Source organism: Amblyraja radiata, chromosome 7 (assembly GCF_010909765.2).
Source record: "Amblyraja radiata isolate CabotCenter1 chromosome 7, sAmbRad1.1.pri, whole genome shotgun sequence".
Taxonomy (NCBI): Eukaryota; Metazoa; Chordata; class Chondrichthyes; order Rajiformes; family Rajidae; genus Amblyraja; species Amblyraja radiata.
This window is the reverse complement of record NC_045962.1, coordinates 83306315-83327169: the sequence shown is the minus strand read 5'-3', so window position 1 is coordinate 83327169 and position 20855 is coordinate 83306315. Positions and strand designations below refer to the sequence as shown.

The 20855-nt window shown below is 43.6% G+C and overlaps 1 protein-coding gene across 3 annotated transcripts in view; it reads right to left on the bottom strand.

Moving 5' to 3' along the window:
- Window positions 1–465: 465 nt before the first annotated feature.
- The window catches only part of sec22a (SEC22 homolog A, vesicle trafficking protein), a 57896-nt gene continuing 37506 nt past the window's right edge, over window positions 466–20855 (bottom strand). The window contains exons 6-7 of one of the 3 annotated variants that reach the window (XM_033024870.1): window positions 11869–11934; window positions 466–3288 (exon numbers count right to left, since the gene is read on the bottom strand). In XM_033024870.1, the coding sequence (XP_032880761.1) occupies window positions 3088–3288; window positions 11869–11934 (267 nt within the window). In that variant the 3' untranslated portion in view covers window positions 466–3087. The remainder of the gene's footprint in view (window positions 3289–11868; window positions 11935–20855) is intronic. The other 2 variants (XM_033024869.1, XM_033024871.1) reach the window with 2 other exon arrangements.

The window sequence follows — 20855 nt, the reverse complement described above, 5'->3', positions numbered from 1 at the left end:
CAGACCATCACGCAAACCAACCTCCCTTCCATTGACTCCATTTGCACGTCACACTGCCTCGGCAAGGCCAGCAGCATAATCAAAGACCAGTCTCACCCCTCCTTCTTCTCCCCTCTCCCAACAGACAAGAGGTACAGAAATGTGAAAACGCACACCTCCAGATTCAGGGAGAGTTGAACCATCAGGCCACTGAACCATCCTATCAACAACTAGAGAGCGGCCCTGGGCTACTATCCACCTCATTGGAGACCCTCGGACTATCTTTAATTGGACTGTATCCTGCACTAAACATTATTCCGTTCATCATGTATCTGTACACTGTGGATGGCTCGATTGTAATCATGTATTGTCTTTCCGCTGACTGGCCAACACACAACAAAAAACAGTTCTATTAGTCACGCCACAAATACAGTCTATGCAACATATTTTGTGCGGGAGGAAACCATTTGGTAATGTTGGTTTCTCTGAATATATAAATTACATATTTTATTTTCAACTGATTATCTACATAGCTTTGGAACACAGTCATAATGTGTATAGATATTTGCATATGTTACAATTTTCATAATAAAAGATGTCACATCCTCCATTATGGAAACCTAAGTGGGAAACTATTCCAAGCTGAAAAGGCAGCACTGTGACACCAAAGTATTCTGGAAGCTTTAGTTTTAGAGCTACAGCGTGGAAACAGGCCCTTCGGCCCACCGTGTCTGCGCCCGCGCCCACCAGCATTCACCTGTACACTAGTTCTATCCTACACACACACTAGGGACAATTTACAGAAGCCAATTAACCTACAAACATGCATGTCTTTGGAATGTGGGAGGAAATCAGAGCACCTGGAGGAATGCCAGGCGCTCGCGGGGAGAACGTACAAACTCCGTACAGACAGCACCCATTGTCAGGATCGAACCCACATCTCTGGAGCTGTGAGGCAGCAACTCTACCGCTGAGCCACCGTGCCGCCCTGAAGAGAGAAAATCTATTCTTGTACTTTGCGATTTCCAGGTAGTTGAGTTTAAAAGTGACTGAAGAATTTTGCTTTGTCATTTGAAAATAAAATTCAAGAGGTATAGTAAAGGCTTGTATTTGACCTTCTTTATAGTTAGTTAAAAAAGGCCGCAAACACTGCAAGTGCTAGCAAATCTGAAATGAAGATTGACGCTAGAAATATCAGGCCACACATCTGTGAAAGGGAAACAGAACTTCAACCAAGATTTGAGTTTTGTTAATGTTAATACTGATTTGTTTCCCTCCAGAACTGCTGCTTTCCTGCTCAGTATTTACAGCATCTCCTGCCTTTATTTGAATTGCAAAATGGTACCGACAAAGAGACCAGGCAACAGCCCTGATCTAACGGGCTCTGACCCAGAACATCCATCGCCCCTCTGCCTCCACCGATGCTGCCTGACCTTCTGAGATACAGCAGTTTTTTGTTTTTTTGCTGGCAACAGGAAGAGTCGCGTTTGTGGATTTGGGGAAAAGAGAAAAGAGGAGGAAATTTGAAAGTAGATTTGATGGGCCGAATGGCCTAATTCTGCTCCTGGAACATATGAAAATAAGGAAAAAAACGTGGGCAAATTCAAGAGGTGTGCTCTTCCCGGTGACTGTGGAAACCTTGATGGAAAGTGCATGTGCAGGAACAGATCACGAATGGGACTGCCAATGATCTATCTCCACCACGAGGAGTTACATTCAAGCTGCAAAGGGTGCAGAGAAGATTTACGAGGATGCTGCTACCCCGAGGGTCTGAGCTACATGGTGATATTGGGCAGGCGAGGACACTATTCCTTGCAGCGTAGGAGGATGAGGACTGATCTTATGGAGGTGTGCAAAGTCATGAGAGGAATAGATCAGGTTGACACACAAGAGTAGGGGAATGGAGAACCGTAGGACATAGGTTTAAGGTGAGGGGGGAAAGTTTTAATAGGAATCTGAGGGAATCTAACTTTTTCGCACAAAGGGAGGTGTGTATATGGAATGAGCTGCCGGAGGAGGTGGTTGAGGAAGGTACTATCGCGACATTTAAGAGATATTTCGGCAGGTACATGGATAGGACATCCGCAGTTCCTTCCTACACATACATGGGACAGGTTTAGAGGGATATGGGCCAAACGCAAGAAGTTGGGACAAAGTGTAGATGGGACATGTTGGTCGGTGTGGGCAAGTTGGGCTGAAGGGCCTGACGCTATATGACGAGTTACAAAGTACCACTTGATCGCAGTAAATGAGAATGGCAACAACTACAGATGTGTGAAATCTGAAATTAAAACAGGAAACACTGGAAACACTCGGCAGGTAAGGCAACATGTCGGGCCGAAGACCCTTTGTCAGAACATGGGGGAGGGAGATCTCCCTTGCTGGATGCTTCCAGCAGCTTTTGTCTTTACTCTTTACAAACATGGACACGTCTCAATGCTTTACAACCAAAACAAAGTGCCGTCAAATCTCTGCACAATAAGTGACCAGATAAGGTGTTTCCCTGGGTTCAAATGTGTCTGGTGAAACACAAATATGGTTGTGAAGTTTGGGGAGAACTCCCCAACTTCCATCCAAGCAGCAGCACCAGATGTCTTTTGGCCACCTGGGCGAGCAGTGCATCTCTGATGGTGCGGCACTTCCTTAGCCTACATAACTACACAAAGTCATCGACACAATATCAGAGCCTTGTGGCTTCACCATGCACGTGCCCCACATCACCAAGAACAACTATTTGCCTGAACGGAAGAGAAATACATTTTAAATAAAAATAAATGAAAGTTTGACAAAAGAAAACTCTCGAACCAATGAAATCCAAACAGAGAACTAACAAGTTATCCGGGCACCTCGTGGCCTCATGTCTAGAGCCCAAGAAAGCTCCTGCACTGACTCCAGCAATGGAGTCAAGGAACCACAGCAAAAATTAATCTTCACGATCTCGATTAGTAGCTTTTGAGCATCAGCAACGTGCCACAATGTGTGCGAGGAATTGGAGTAGGAGTTTCCTCATTTGGCCCACAATCGATGCATTTTTGTTCTTTCTAGGTTCTTTGGCCCCGTGTCACCATCCCCTTGCTTGCCGCAGAGCCGCCTCCTGTGGCCAGGCTCTCAGACGTTGTAGTCGGGGGCCTTCCCTTGCGGCTGCCGCATCCTGGTCTGCAGAGTTGAGAAGGCAGCCACTGCCACGTGAAACAGGATCTGCAAGGTGTTACGGTGTTCGTGCAGAGAGAGGTTACAGAGGCAAACCAGACCAAACATCAAGAACGACTTCAAATCCCTCCATCCACTGTAGCACGTCAACAAGTAACACTTGGGGGGGGAAATAAAACACAAGCATTAAAATATATTATAGAATTCCAGAGCAATAGTAAAGCACACCACCACAGCATAAAGTCTTTCATCAGTAATAAACAGTGTTCCTTGATTAGTAACGCTGTCAGGGGTTATGGGGAGAAGGCAGGAGAATGGGGTTGAGAAGGAAAGATAGATAGAAAAATAGAAAATAGGTGCAGGAGTAGGCCATTCGGCCCTTCGAGCCTGCACCGCCATTCAATATGATCATGGCTGATCATCCAACTCAGTATCCTGTACCTGCTTTCTCTCCATACCCCTTGATCCCTTTAGCCACATCTAACTCCCTCTTAAATATAGCCAATGAACTGGCCTCAACTACATTCTGTGGCAGAGAATTCCAGAGATTCACCACTCTCTGTGTAAAAAAGGTTTTTCTCATCTCAGTCCTAAAAGATTTCCCCTTTATCCTTAAACTGTGACCCCTTGTTCTGGACTTCCCCAACATCGGGAACAATCTTCCTGCATCTAGCCTGTCCAACCCCTTAAGAATATTAGCCGTGATTTTATCAGCCGTGATTGAATGGCAGAGTAGACTCAATGAGCCGCACAGCATAGACTCAATGGGCCGAACGGCCTAATTCTGCTCTGATGTCTTATGCACTTTACTTCAACAGGAAGAGACAATGTATCTACCTCATCGGAGACTCTTGGACTACCTTTGATCAGACTTTATCCTTCACTAAATGTTATTCACGTTATTCCCATTCTCATGTATCTGTACATTGTGGATGGCTCGATTGTGATCATGTAGCCATTCTGCTGACTGGTTAGCACGCAACAAAAGCTTTTCACTGTACCTCGGTACATGTGACCAATAAACTAAACTCAAATCAAAATCGAACAACTTTAAAATGAGGACAAATGTTAAGCACTGGAGTTACGAGAGGAGAATGAAGCTGGAAATGTTTAAGATGGAGAAAAGATATCAGGTGCCTTTGTTCAATCTGTTCAAGATTCAAGGGGAAATTGCACATTATTAAACTGATTGACGTAACCACAAATTAACTAGTGGCAGTGACTCAGAAGAGGGAAGATAATAGTAGACAATTTGGAACGTTATTAACAATGTTTACAATTCAGTAGGTGAGCTGCTTATTGCCTTTTAGGTGGGTTTCATCTACAGTCGTGCCCCGTGCCACATGTCGAGGATATTTATCTAGGACTTTAGTTTAGTTTAGATATAGAGCACAGAAACAGGCCCTTCCGCCCACCGAGTCTGTGCCAACCTGCGATCCCCATACGCTAGCACTATATTACACACCAGGGACAATTTACAATTTTATCGAAGCCAATTCAACTACAAACCTGCACGTCTTTGGAGTGTGGAAGGAAACCGGAGCACCCGGGGAAAACCTATGCAGTCACGGGGAGAACGTGCAAACTCCGTACGGACAGCATCTGTAGTCAGGGTCGAACCCGGATCTCTGTGAAGGCAGGAACTCTACCGCTGCGCCACTGTGCCGCCAATTACATCCAGTAAATATCTGTAGGAATCAGTGTCTATCCTGCAAGAGTATGAATGCTCATGCGGTGAGAGCATTAAAAACTGAGCTCGGTTGCAAGAGAAGTAATGAGGACAGGGACTAGGCATGAAAGGCAAGTTGAAGTATGGATTTTATCAAAAGTGAAGCAGTCTCCAAGGATCACGTGACCATCTACGACACAGAACAGTGCAAGAACATGCCTTTGGGTCACCATGTCTGCACTGATCATCAATCTGAACTATTGCCATCTGTCTGCATCCCTCTATTCCCAGCCAATTGTTTTTCTGTCCAAATATCTCAAAAGTTGCTATCATTCATAAGTATCAAGGGCAGAATTAGACTATTCGGTCCATCAAGTCTACTCCGCCATTCAATCGTGGCTGTTCTATCTTCCCCTCTCAACCCCATTCTCCTGCCTTCTCCCCATATCCCCTGACATGTGTACTAATTAAGAATCTGCTCCTACCACCTTCACTGACAGGACAGTCCAGGCACCTTTCACACACTATGTAAAAACCTGCCTTGTACATCTTCTTTACACCTTGGAGAAACACAGGTGGGTCAGGTGGCATCTAAGGAGGGAATGGACAGGTGACCCGAAACATCTGTTCATTCCCTTCCCAGATGCTGCCAGACCCAACAACTTCCTCCAGCACTTTGTGTTTTGTTCAAGCACCTGCAGTTTCTTCCTTCTCCTTTCAATTTTTTCTCTTATCTTAAATCTATAGCCACTTAATTGACTTTTCCATCCTGGGAAAAAGGCTCTGATCATTCACACTAACTAAATCTCTCAATTTTATAACAGACTTCAGTCTCTAAGAGTCAAAGTTTATCCAACCTCTTGGAGAGCTGATACACTCCAATCCAGACAACTTCCAGGTTAACTTCTTCAGCACCCTGTCTAAAACCTCAAAATCCTTCATGTCATGCAGTGACCGGAACTGCACATAATATTCCAAATCTAGCCAAACTCAATATTTAAGAAGGAACTGCAGATGCTGGAAAATCAAAGGTAGACAAAAATGCTGGAGAAACTCAGCGGGTGAGGCAGCATCTATGGAGAGAAGGAAATAGGCAACGTTTCGGGTCGAAACCCATCTTCAGACCAGTCTGAAGAAGGGTTTCGACCCGAAACTTTGCCTATTTCCTTCGCTCCATACACGCTGCCTCACCCGCTGAGTTTCTCCAGCATTTTTGTCAAACTGAATGTTTATCACTGCAATGACATCCTGACTTTTATAATCAACTAGACGACCCGTGGACCAGTTGGGTCTCTGCCATGACACCAGAGATCCTCGAGACTTCCAGTTATTTCAAATTCCCTTGATCTGAAAATGGCGGCGGGCCCAGCAACCCTCCCCAACTGCGCAGGCACGGCTGACGGGCCCGACAAGTGTGAGCGCACGATAGATAGTTAATTAACGTTTATAAAGGGAATTACTTCGTAAAATCGAACAAAACTTGACACTGCACACCCCAGGCGAATGGTGAGTATGGCGCCCCTAAAATTGTTTAGCTATCGTGTACCGTTTTGGTTGTATTTCGGGAACATACATACAAGACGAGACTTTTAGTTATATATAGATGACTCGACTAATGATGGATGTATGCCTTTATTACCACGTTATCCACTTGAGGGAGCTATAGACCTGACCCCTACAAGATCCTTCTGTATCTGTGCTCTTTAGACTTTACTGATACAGCGTAGAAACACACCCTTCAGCCCACCAAATCCGCAAAGACCGGTGATCACCCCATACACTAACACTATCCTACGCACTCCGGACAATTTTTAACTGAAGCCAATTAACCTACAAGCCTGCATGTTTTTGGAATGTGGAATGAAACCCGAGCACCTGGAGAAAACCCACACATTCACAGCGAGAACGTACAAACTCATTGCAGACAGCGCCCGTAGTCAGGATCGAACTAGGGACTCTGGCGCTGTAAGGTGGTAACTCTACCGTTGCTCTGCCGTGCCATCCATTTTTTTTATCATTGTCATTGTAATGTGTTACATGATACAGTTTGTCACCTATTTCTTTTCTCCAGATATGCTGCCTGTCCCGCTGAGTTACTCCAGCTTTTTCTGTCTATCTTCGGTTTAAACCAGCATCTGCAGTCCCTTCCTACCCAAAGATCACATAACTATCGAATGTAGAGCAACACAAGAACAGGCCCTTCAGGCTTTCATGTCTGCACTGACCATGATGCCAATGTAAACAAACCCCATTGCCTGCACATGGACTGTATCTCTCTATTCCCCACTTGTCTAAATGTACCTTAAACTTGTTATTGTAGCTGCTTCTACCATCTCGCCTGGAAGCACATTAAAACTAATAAGCAACTCATCCAGCACTCTCTTGCTGACAGCTAAATGGATAAATGTGAATAAATTATATATTCTACTCGTTACGCTTCACTGTTGCTGGTTCACAGGCACAGCAAGAATAATATTCTAAAAGGTGAATATGGATTTTCCTCTTTACATACCTTATAAACTATGCAAACTATGAACTGAACAGCACACCTCCTGGCACTTTTAACTTACTTTCACAAATTAGTTTATTAAGTTTAGAAGGATGAGAGGGGATCTTATTGAGATATAAGATTATTAAGGGTTTGGACATGCTGGACACAGATGAGAGTTGTGAGTGTGGAATTCTCTGCCTCAGAGGGCAGTGGAGGCCAGTTCTCTGGATACTTTCAAGAGAGAGCTAGATAGGGCTCTTAAAGATAGCAGAGTCAGGGGAACTAGGGAGAAGGCATGAATGGGGTACCGATTGGGGATGATCGGCCATGATCAAATTGAATGGCGGTGCTGGCTCGAAGGGCTGAATGGCCTACTCCTGCACCGATTGTCTATTGAAGGTAAAGACATCATCCATCTTGTAGCCTTTATTATAAAAATCGCTAACCAGACAGCTTGGTGTCATAGTTTAGCTTAGTTTAGAGATACAGCGCAGAAACAGGCCCTTCGGCCCACTGAGTCCACACCGACCAGCGATCCCAGCACATTAACACACACTAGCCCACACACACTGGATGCCAAGCCAATTAACCTACAAAATCTGTACGTCCTTGGAGTGTGGGAGGAAACTGATGATCTCGGAGAAAACCCACGCAGTCACGGGGAGAACGTACAAACTCCCTACAGACAAGCACCCGTAGTCGGGATCAAACCGGGATATCCGGAGCTACAAGCGCTGTAACGCAGCAACTCTACCACTGCGCCACCGTGCTGTCATAGTCATACAGTGTGGAAACAGGCCCTTCAGCCCAACTTGCCCACACCGGCCAACACTAGTCCCACCTGCCTGTATTTGATAGTTTCTACAAGGGATAACTGAAAATGTTTTCTTTGTTCTTTGAATCGTGCTGTTCCCAATGTCCCCAATGTTGGGCGAGTCCAGAACCAGGGGCCACAGTCTTAGAATAAAGGGGAGGTCATTTAAGACTGAGGGGAGAAAAAACTTTTTCACCCAGAGAGTTGTGAATTTATGGAATTCCCTGCCACAGAGGGCAGTGGAGGCCAAGTCACAGGATGGATTTAAGAGAGAGTTAGATAGAGCTCTAGGGGCCAGTGGAGTCTAGGGATATGGGGAGAAGGCAGGCACGGGTTGTTGATAGGGGACGATCCGCCATGATCACAATGAATGGCGGTGCTGGCTCGAAGGGCCGAATGGCCTCCTCCTGCACCTATTTTCTATGTTTCTAAACCATTCAATGCCAAGATTTTTATTTCATCCATAATACAGCACCCCAGATAAAGGACTGCTTGCTAGGAACACTCGTTAAGAAGCAGCCAAGTTTCAATTTGTTAACCATATCTCTGTTATATAAACCTGTGATCCAAAACTCAACTCTTTAAGTTTTATCCATCCATAGTCTACGTGCTCACTGACCTATAGAGGCATCTGGTTTGGCAAGTAGCTGTAATTCCTATGTTTAAATCTGCCAAGGTCTTATCTTCTACCAAGGTTGTACCATCCACTGAAACATCAGCACTCCTCCAATGCTGACATCTTATACATTCCTGGTTTTAACCTCCCCACCATTTGCAAACATGTATTCAGCTGCCGATGCTCAAGGTTCATAGTCATAGAGTGATACAGCGTGGAAGCAAGCACTTCGGCCCAACTTGCCAACACCAGCCAACATGTCCTAGCTACACTAGTTCTACCTGCCCGCGCTTGGCCCATATCCCTCCAAACCTGTCCTATCCATGTACGTGCCTGACTGTTTCTGAAGTTCAAGGATATGAACTTCACAATAGCATACTTCCAATACTTTGCCGGTCCATACAAACAACATCTACAGCTTTGCCCTCATCAACCCTTTTGGTCACTTCTTCAAAACACTCAGATTGATAAGACATGGTCTCCCACAAAGCTGCCTTTGCTGATCAGCCCTTGTCTATCCAAATGCACATATATCCTATCCATCAGAATCCAATCCTGTAATCTTCCCACTACAGATGTTAGGCTCAATAGGCGATAGTTCCCAGGCTTTTCCTTGCAGCCCTTCTTAAACAGGGGCACAACATCAGCCACCCTCCAGTCTTCCGGCACCTCACCCGTGTCTAATAGAGATTCATTGATCTCAGCCGGGGCTCCTGCAATTTCTTCTTCAGCCTCGTACAATATCTTCAAGCCCTATCAAGCGCTCTCTTGAAATTATCCAAAGAACTGGCCTCCACTGCCCTCTGAGGCAGAGAATTCCACACTCACAACTTTCTGTGAGAAAAAGTGTTTCCTCGTCTCCGTTCTAAATGGCTTACCCCTTATTCTTAAACTGTGGCCCCTGGTTCTGGACTCCCCCAACATCGGGAACATGTTTCCTGCCTCTAGCATGTCCAAATCCTTAATAATCTTATATGTTTCAATAACATCCCCTCTCATCCTAAACTCCAGAGTATACAAGCCCAGCCGCTCCATTCTCTCAGCATATGACAGTCCTGCCATCTTGGGAATTAACCTTGCAAATCTAAGCTGCACTCCCTCAATAGCAAGAATGTCCTTCCTCAAATTAGGGGACCAAAACTGCACACAATACTTCAGGTGTGGTCTCACTAGGGTCCTATACAATTGCAGAAGGACCTCTTTGCTCCTATACTCAACTCCTCTAGTTATGAAGGCCAACATGCCATTCGCTTTCTTCACTGCCTGCTGTACCTGCATGCTTACTTTCATTGACTGATAAACAAGGACCCCCAGATCCCTTTGTACTTCCCCTTTTCCCAACTTGACGCCATTTAGATACTAATCTGCCTTCCTGTTTTTGCTACCAAAGTGGATAACCTCACATTTATCCACATTAAACTGCATCTGCCATACATCTGTCCACCCACCCAACCTGTCCAAGTCACCCTGCATCCTCATAGCATCCTCCTCACAGTTCACACTGCCACCCAGCTTTGTGTCATCTGCAAATTTGCTAAAGTTACTTGTAATCCCTTCATTAAAATCATTAATAAATATTGCAAATAGCTGCGGTCGCAGCACCGAGCCTTGAGGTACCCCATTAGTCACTGCCTGCCATTCTGAAAGGGACCCGTTAATCCCTACTCTTTGTTTCCTGTCTGCCAACCACTTCTCTATCCATGTCAGCACTCTACTCCCAATACCATGTGCCCTAATTTTGCCCACTAATCTCCTATGTGGGACCTTATCAAATGCTTTCTGAAAGTCCAGGTACACTACATCCACTGCTCTCCCTTGTCCATTTTCCTAGTTACATCCTCAAAAAATTGCAGAAGATTAGTCAAGCATGATTTCCTCTTCGTAAATCCATGCTGACTCAGACCGATCCTGTTACTCCTATCCAAATGTGCCGCTATTTCATCTTTTATAATTGACTCCAGCATCTTCCCCACCACCGATATCAGGCTAACTGGTCTATAATTCCCTGTTTTCTCTCTCCCCCGTCTTTCTTAATAAGTGGGATAACATTAGCTACCGTCCAATCCACAGGAACTGATCCTGAATCTATAGAACATTGGAAAATTATCACCAATGCATCTACAATTTCTAGAGCCACTTCCTTAAGTACCCTGAGATGCAGACCATCAGGCCCTAGGGATTTATCAGCCTTCAGTCCCATCAGTCTACCCAACACAATTTCCTGCCTAATGTGGATTTCTTTCAGTTCCTCCGTCACCCCAGATCCTCTGGCCACTAATATATCAGGAAGATTGTTTGTGTCCTCCTTAGTGAAGACAGATCCAAAGTACCTGTTCAACTCATCTGCCATTTTCTTGTTCCCCATAATAAAGTCTTGTTTTTGGATCTGCTGGGGGTCCACAGCCCCCTCCTCACCTGGCAAACCAGGTGGAGGAGACAGTTTGGTTGCCGACTATCCGACCATGGAGCAGGGGATTACCTGGTACCCGTGGCGGGGGGAACTCCCCCCGACCTGACCTATGGAACGTACATGCCCTGAACTCTTGCCATTACACTTTTAAAAGCATCCCATTTTCCAGACATTCTTTTGTTGCAAACAACTTGCTCCACGAAACTTGAGCAAGTTTCTGTCAAAAACCATTAAAGTTTGCCTTGGTCCCAATTCTGAATTTTAACTAGTGGGCCCATCTTGTCTTTATATGTAATTATTTTAAAGCTAATAGAACTGTGGTCGCTGGTCACAAAAGGCTCACCCACAGACACCCTCATTGAAACATACAGAATAGTGAAAGGCTTGAATAGAGTGGATGTGGAGGGGATGTATCCACTGGTGGAAGAGTCTAGGATTAGAGGGCATTGCCTCAGAATTAAAGGACGTTCTTTTACGAAGGAGACAAGGAGAAATTTCTTTAGTCAGAGGGTGGTGAATCAGTGGAATTCTTCGCTACTGTGGCCTCTACACAGCCGGAGATTGACATATTCTTGATTAGTAAGGTTGTCAGGGGTTATGGGGAGAAGGCAGGAGAATGGGGTTGAGAGGGAAAGATAGATCAGCCATGATTGAATGGCGGAGTAGACTTGATGGGCCGAATGGCCTAATTTTGCTCCTATCACTTAAAAAACAGGCTACTTGGCAACCAGAAACCCACCTGATACAAACATGCAGCAGTACCAGTGAAAAACACAGCAACTGTATGTAATTCCTCCTCATCGTCCTGTTTGATTAAACAAAAATGATGCATGTTATTAAAAGCACAGGAAAGAATGAAAATTCAAAATTTAAAAATGCAGATAATGGAAATCTGAAATAAAAACAGACAATGCTGGAATCACTCAGCAGGCTGGGCAGCTCCTGTGGAAAGAGAAATAGAAACATTAACTGCTTCTTTTTCCACAGAGACTGCCGAACCGAGAGTTATTTCCTTTTGCAGTATTCACAGAGGTTCTTCCAAATAAGCAGTCTGGTTAATGATGCTTGATATATATATATAAAGTATAGTTAGTTGTTTTCGCTAACTTTTAAAATATTTCTATACAAGACCGACTAAGTCAATAAAAAGAAAATCAAGACACGTCATTTACTTCAATATAAAGTATTACTTAATGAATAGAATTGATGGGAACATGATGGGTTAGTTCAGATACCGTTTCATTAGATTCCTCACACCCTTGGTTGGCTCAAAGCAACATATGTTGGGGTCTAAGATCTTCCTCTTGTATTAAACCCAAAGGCAAAGTTAAACTTCATTTTTAACATGACGTTTTAGTCATAGAACATAGGAAACAGGCCCTTCAACCTTACGTCCATGCCCACTAAGAAGACCCATCTACGCTTGTCCCGTCTGCCCGCATTTGGCCCAAATCCTTTTGAACCTCTCTTATCCATGTGTCTGTCCAAATGTCTTTTAAGTATTGTTATAGTACCAGCTTCAACTACCTCCAACGGCAGCTCATTCCACACACCCACCATCTTCTGTATGGAACGCAATGCCCCTTGAGTTCCTATTAAATGTTTCCCCTCTCACCTTAATCCAATGTTCTCAGGTTCTTGATTCCCCTACTCTGAGTAAAGGACTCTGTGCATTCACCCAATCTATTCCCTCCCGTAATCTTATACAGTACACCTCTATGAGATCATTCCTCAGCTTTGTGCACATAAAAGGAATAAAGTCCTATCCTTGCCAATCTCCCCCTATAAAGGTAAAAAAGATTTAATGCAAGAAGATTCAATCGACAAGTTGCAGGCGCATTCTTCCCAAGTCTGAAAAAAGCAGATATTTTCAGCTGGCATAGCAGTATATATTTTGAGTGTAGACACAAAATGCTGGAGTAACTTAGCAGGACAGGCAGCATCTCTGGATGCTTTCTCCTTCTCTCCAGAAATGCTACCCATCACGCTGAGTTACTCCAGCATTTTGTGTCTACCTTCGATTTAAACCAGCATCTGCAGTTCTTTCTTACCTATATATTTTGAGTGTTTCATGGGCAATAAACTAAACCATAAATTCGACATTGGGGTGGGGGGTGGGGGGTTGCCGATGAGAGTTCCCTCCCCCCCCCCCCCCCCCCGATCGGCTCTCCCCACTCCCTGCCTTGTGCCCAAACACCAGGATTGTGGGGACCAAAATGCAACCAGAAATTGATGAGCAGCCCCTTCAGATATTGGTAGAGGGGCAGCAACCTCGTTACCATTGGCAACGTCCCATTGTGATGTCATTGTGGCAGTCGGCAGCCAGCTTGAGAGCCCACTATGATTGGTGCACTGTGGGAGGCATTGTGACATCATCACTGTGGGAAGGCTGGAAGCTGTCTGTGAGAAGGCGGGTTTGGTTGTTTTTTAAATTTCAACGATTAATAACTTTGGAAATATAGGTAGAAATGCGACGGGAAGATGTTTATCTCTGCCGCAGGAAAAATGTGAGTAGGATGTGTGAAAATGGGAAGGTTTGGAAGAAAATAGGAATTAACCAGATGCACACACACACACACACACAAAAAGACGAAGATTTTTAGTTATATAGAGATATATATACATACACACACACACACATATATATGTATGTGTGTGTGTGTGTGTGTGTGTGTGTGTGTGTGTGTGTGTGTGTGTGTGTGTGTGTGTGTGTGTGTGTGTGTGTGTGTGTGTGTGTGCGTATGTGCGCGTGTGCATATAACCCACAGGCAAAGTTGCACCTCATTTCTAACATGAAGTTATAGTCAGAGCATGGTAACAGGCCATTCAGCACAATGTGTGTGTGTGTGCACGTATATGTGTGTGTATGTGCGTGTATAATATACACGTGCTGTTGCAGTCTTCAAAGGGCACGAGTAATCTGGTCTGCGGTTTTGGAATTTAAATGGATTTAGCTGAAAACCAGATAAATTCTTAAGGTTAATGCAAAGTAATCTGCAATGGTTTCAATCACTTAAGATAATTAAAGCATTCTTTGACAATTTTTGGGGTGATGAATGAGGCTGTGATTGGGCCCTCTACTGGAATGATGAACCACATACAGTGCCCTCCATAATGTTTGGGACAAAGACCCGTCATTTATTTATTTGCCACTGTACTCCATAATTTGAGATTTGTAACAGAAAAAAAATCACGTGTGGTTAAATTGCACTTGGTCAGATTTTAATAAAGGCCAATTTTATACAGTTTGGTTTACCATGTAGAAATTACAGCTGTGTTTATACATAGTCCCCCAATTTCAGATCACCATAATGTTTGGGACACATGGCTTCACAGGCGTTTGTAATTGCTCAGGTGTGTTTAATTGCCTTCTTCATGCAGGTATAAGAGAGCTCTCAGCACCTAGTCTCTCCTCCAGTCTTTCCATCACCTTTGGAAACTTTTATTGCTGTTTATCAACATGAGGACCAAGGTTGTGCCAATGAACGTCAAAGAAGCCATAATGAGACCGAGAACCAAGAATAAAACTGTTAGAGACATCAGCCAAACCTTAGGCTTACCAAAAACAACTGTTTGGAACATCATTAAGAAGAAAGAGAGCACTGGTGAGCTTACTAATCACAAAGGGACTGGCAGGCTAAGGAAGATCTCCACAGCTGATGACAGAAGAATTATCTCTATAATTTAAAAAAATCCCCAAACACCTGTCTGACAGATCAGAAACACTCTTCAGGAGTCAGGTGTGGATTTGTCAATGACCACTGTCCACAGAAGACATCATGAACAGAAATAGAGGCTATACTGCAAGATGCAAATCACTGGTTAGGCGCAAAAATAGGATGGCCGGGTTACAGTTTGCCAAGAAGTACTTAAAAGAGCAACCACAGTTCTGGTAAAAGGTCTTGTGGGCAGATGAGACAAAGTTTAACTTATATCAGAGTGATGGCAAGAGCAAAGTATGGAGGAGAGAAAGAATTGCCCAAGATCCAAAGCATACCACCTCATCTGTGAAACACGGTGGTGGGGGTGTTATGGCCTGGGCATGTATGGCTGCTGAAGGTACTGGCTCACTTATCTTCATTGATCATGCAACTGCTGATGGTAGTAGCAGAATGAATTCTGAAGTGTATAGACACATCCTATCTGCTCAAGTTCAAACAAATGCCTCAAAACTCATGGGCCGGCGGTTCATTCTACAGCAAGACAATGATCCCAAACATACTGCTAAAGCAACAAAGGAGTTTTTCAAAGCTAAAAAATGGTCAATTCTTGAGTGGCCAAGTCAATCATCTGATCTGAACCCAATTGAGCATGACTTTTATATGCTGAAGTGAAAATTGAAGGGGACTAGCCCCCAAAACAAGCATAAGCTAAAAGATGTCTGCAATACAGGCCTGGCAGATCATCACCAGAGAAGACACCCAGCAACTGGTGATGTCCATGAATCACAGACTTCAAGCAGTCATTGCAAGCAAAGGATATACAACAAAGTACTAAACATGACTACTTTCATTTAAATGACATTGCTGTGTCCCAAACATTAAGGGAGTATGTATAAAAACTGCTGTAATTTCTACATGGTGAAACCAAAATGTATAAAAATGGCCTTTATTAAAATCTGACAATGTGCAATTTAACCACATGTGATTTTTTTCTATTACAAATCTCAAATGGTGGCGTACAGAGGCAAATAAATAAATGATGGGTCTTTGTGCCAAACATTATGGAGGGCACTGTATGTGGTTCATCATTCCAGTAGAGGGCCCAATCACACCGCAGCCTCATTCATCACCCCAAAATAATTCAAAGAATGCTTTAATTATCTTGAGTGATTGAAACCATTGCAGATTACTTTGCATTAACCTTAAGAATTTATCTGTTTTTTAGCTAATTCCATTTAAATTCCAAAACCGCAGACCAGATTACTCGTGCCCTTTGAAGACTGCGACAGCACACTATTAAAATTCAACATCATACATACGTATTTTCGTGCCTTGATGCAGTGTAATGTGTAAATGCAGAATGTTTCACAGAAACTTTACGAGTTAAAAGTTCTCTGGCTCTCTGTAGTTTTCCACCGGCTGAATAAAGAGACTTGCTTTCATGAACCATGTAGCAACTAACCAGATACCAACATACCTTGAGCTCAACAGGCTTGTGCCAGTAGTTGTACACATGACAAAGTTGATATGGACTGAGAAAACCCTTGGGGAATGGCTCCTGGCCAAGCACTTCTCTCTAGTACGGGAAGGGGAAAGTGGTGCTGCCAAACGATTCCAGTGGATTCTTCTTCTTCTTCTTCTTTGGAGTTTTACGGCAGCCGGCATCCGCAATGTTGCATTGCTGCCACCTTCTGGCTTCATTCCACAGTACTCATGTCTTTATATTAGATCCTTCTTATAAGCCCAGAGGCCCTCAAGAAATCAAACAACAACTTTATTCCTTTTCCCTTTCCCTCCAATGTTCTTTACTGATATTTCTGTCAATCCAATTTTCCTCATTTCAATGATCATAAATCCCCTTTCTGTCTCATATCTCCTACATGCAACTAGGGCATGCTGAACTGTTTCTGGTTGATGGCATTCCTCACACAGCCCAGTAGGGTGTTTTCCCAATATTTTTAATGTGCTGTTCAGGTGAGTGTGTCCTATCCTCAATCTTGTTAATACTACCTGTTCCCTCCTGTTCCCCCCTCTTCTTGCTGTAATGCCCACTCTGTTTTGTAGCGAATAGAGGTGTCTCCCCTTTGTCTCCTGTTCCCAGTATTGTTGCCATTCCTGATTTATTTTCTTCCACACAATGTGTTTTCCTTCAGATTTGGATAGTTGTAAGTTTACCTCTATGTTTCTTTTTTTTAACAGCCTCCTTTGCCAATTTATCCACCTTTTCATTCCCTAGAACACCAATGTGTGCTGGGACCCACAACAAAGTCACGTCACTGCCCCTCCTTGTCACTTGGCTTAATAGTAGCAGGATTTCATAAACTAAGTCAGGCCGCCTATGGGATGCACCAGACCCAAACTCTGGATTGCAGATAATGAGTCGCTACATATTACTACTTTACATGGTTGCACCTGTTCCATCCACCGAACTGCCATCAAAATAGCGTACAGTTCCACTGTATATACTGTCAAATAGTTGTTTGTTCTTTTGTAAAGCTCAACATTCATCCCCTGGACTACCACAGCCGCCCCTGTTGTTTCAGCTACTGGATCCTTTGATCCATCTGTGAAAATTAAGAGGTGATTCCAGTGGATTTGCCTGGTGGCCAATTCTAATGGCAGGTCAAGGACAATGTACTTGGCTGCAGCTGCTCTGAGGGGGATTAGTGAGGAGCATAGGTGGTACAACAACTAACAACTGCTCTGACAAAAAAACTCTCAACCAACTCTCTCCTCACTTGCTCCCCACTCCACTGTGCCGTTGATGAATTACTTATCTTGATTAGACATGTAGCATTTTCACTCCAAGTCGGTAAGTAAAGCCAGCAAGCTCACATCTTCAATATGGCACAAGGAATTGGACCATAACGTTTGCACCTTCCAATTTAACTCGTGTTGGAAAAGTAAGAGTATGATTAGATTGGATTAGAGAAAGAGTGCGGAAACAGGCCCACCGAGTCCGCATCAACCAGCGATCACCCCGTATGCTAGCACTTTACTACACACCAGAGACAGATTTCAAGTTACAGAAGCCAATTAATATACAAACCCGTATGTCATTGGAATGTGGGAGGAAACTGGAGCACCCTTTATAGCTGATGATCACTTCAGCTTTTTGTAACTAACAAATTGGTACTGAGGGACCGAATGATAACAATATAGGTTTGGAATCATTGCAGTGAATTACGTAGAAGGTATACATAGTCCTGATGATACATGAAGAGTCACTGATCTATAACATTAACCCTTTTGTTGTTCCACAGATGCTGCGCTACTTGGTTTCAGCATTTTCTTTCCCTATTTTAACATTTCCAGCACCTGCACTTTTTTCGTTTTCATTTCCAAGAACAGGAGTTGGCCACGCAGCCAAAGGGTCATAGAGTGATACAGCGTGGAAACAGGCCCATTGGCCCAACTTGCCCACGCCGACCAACATGTCCCAGCTACACCACCTGCCTGCGTTTGGCCCATATCCCTCCAAACCTGTCCTATCCATGCACTTGACCAAATGTTTCTTAAACATTGCAATAGTCCCTGCTTCAACTACCTACTCTGGCAGCTCGTTCCATACACCCACCACCCTTTGTGCAAAAAAAGTTACCCCTCAGGTTCCTATTAAATCTTTCCCCCCTCACCTACAACCTATGTCCTATGGTTCTCAATCCCTCTATTCTGGGCAAGAGACTCTGTGCGTCCACAAGATCTATTCCTCTCGTGATTTTGCACACCTCAAATGAGGCCATCCCAACATTCAATAGGATTTCGGATAATCTGTGACACAACCCATATTCCTGGCTCTGTACCTTGCCCATCAATATCTTTCAACAACAAAAATCCATAAACTTAGGTGCAAAATTAATAATCATCTCATTCCATGGTAGAATGCACTCTAATTAACCTCTAATGCACTTGAGTGCATGCATGGAATGCTGTGTTTGTCATTTATACACTACAAATGGGCAGTGAAAATATTACTTGCTGTTCAACTTGTTGTGAATACTATATTTGCAATTTAATAGCTATTCAGATTAGTATAATTCAGCTGATGAAAATAATAGACCTTATCTTATCAAGATGAAAATCTTCATGAAAGTTCTATCCATGCCATAGAGCAAATTAAAGAGTCATTTAGCAGTTTGCGATCCTTTCCTGCAGACCCACAAATGCTCTCAATCATATCTCAATCTTTTTCGAGAGTCAAGAGTGTTTTATTGTTGTATGTCCGGAAATGAGACAATTAAATTCTTACTTCTTTATCTCTTTATGAAAGAAGAATTTCTTGCTCACACATTTTGTTGATAAATATAGGTAACAAAATTAAATTAGCATCAACGAGGATGTTGCCAGAATGAGAGGGTCTGAACTATAGGGGTAGGCTGGGATTCTATTCCTTGGAGCACAGGAGGATGATCATATATCATCTCTGGAATTCTCTGCCACAGGCCAGAGGCCAGTTCATTGGCTATATTTAAGAGGGAGTTAGATGTGGCCCTTGTGGCTAAAGGGATCAGGGGGTATGGAGAGAAAGCAGGTACAGGATACTGAGTTGGATGATCAGCCATGATCATATTGAATGGCGGTGCAGGCTCGAAGGGCCGAATGGCCTACTCCTGCACCTATTTTCTATGTTTCTATGTATTTATATAGCGGTATATAAAATCATGAGAGGAATAGATCAGGTAGATGCACAGAGTCTCTTGCCCAGAGAAGGCGAATACAGGACCAGAGAACATAGGTTTAAGGTGAAGGGGAAAAGATTTAATAGGAATCTGAGGGGTAACTTTTTGACACAAAGGGTGGTGGGTGTATGGAACAAGCTGCCAGAGAAGGTAATTGAGGCTGGGACTATCCCGACGTTTAAAAAGCAGTTAGACACGTACATGGGTAGGACAGGTTTGGGGGGGGGATAAGGGCCAAATGCAGGCAGGTGACTAGTGTAGCTGGGACATGTTGGCCAGTATGGGCAAGTTAGGCCGAAGGGCCTGTTTCCACGCTAATGACTCTCTACAACTAATCCTGGGTTTCACATTACTAGTCCCAGATCAATAGACTTCCAGGGCATTTCATCTGAACTGAGGCCATAACCAGAAGTTTATAAGTCACATCTAACAACTGCACCTTATAATGCTACCACAAATCAGGTATTTTCAATTATAGGTGTTTATGTTCTTGCTATTAACCTGATTTACTGATAGAATTTATTAGATGCTAATAACCATGGAAGGGATTCCTTTCTTAAATTTCCAGCCTTCAGCCGTATTTTACTTTTATTGACCTTATATCCCCTTAATTGAAGTTGTGTACGCTTATTTTAATCTGTTCTTTCCAGCATTTAAAATATCCGATTATAGCACCTGACGTGTACTCAATTGAACAAGTCTATCTCCGTAAATTCAGAACAGTCTGGAATCATTTACAGCACTCCTCTCCAAGGTCTTTCCAATGCCAATGTACCAAAACAACACAGTATCCTGACCATGGATTCAGCAGTTATGTTTACAGGATTAGAATAACTACTTCAAACTCGTTCAAATGTCCCTAAGGTGCAACAGTCGTGAATTGGCAGCCATGAATTGTGCTTCACCCCTTTTGTCCTGGAATGCCTATGTTCCCTGATTAGTTTCTGAGAGGAATAGTTCGGGTAGACGCACAGAGTCTCTTGCCCAGAGTGTGGGAAATCTAGAACCGGAGGACACATGTTTAAGGTGAGGGAGGAAAATTTAACAGGAACCCACGGAGTAACTTTTTAGAGCGGTGGGTGTATGGAACGAGCTAAGGCAGGTACTATCGTAATGTTTAGGAACCATTTAGAAAGGTACATGGATAGGACAGATTTAGAGGGATATGGGCCAAATTCAGATATGGGACGAGTGTAGATGGGACATATTGGCTTGTGTGGGCAAGTTGGGCCGAAGGGCCTGTTTCCATGCTGTTATGATTCCATGACTCTATGAGGTTCAAATAATATTCCAATACTAACGAAACAGTATGACTCCAACTTGCTTAAACATCTTGTCATCTCATAATTGTCCGTAGGGCCTGTGCTGTACTGTTCTATATTCTA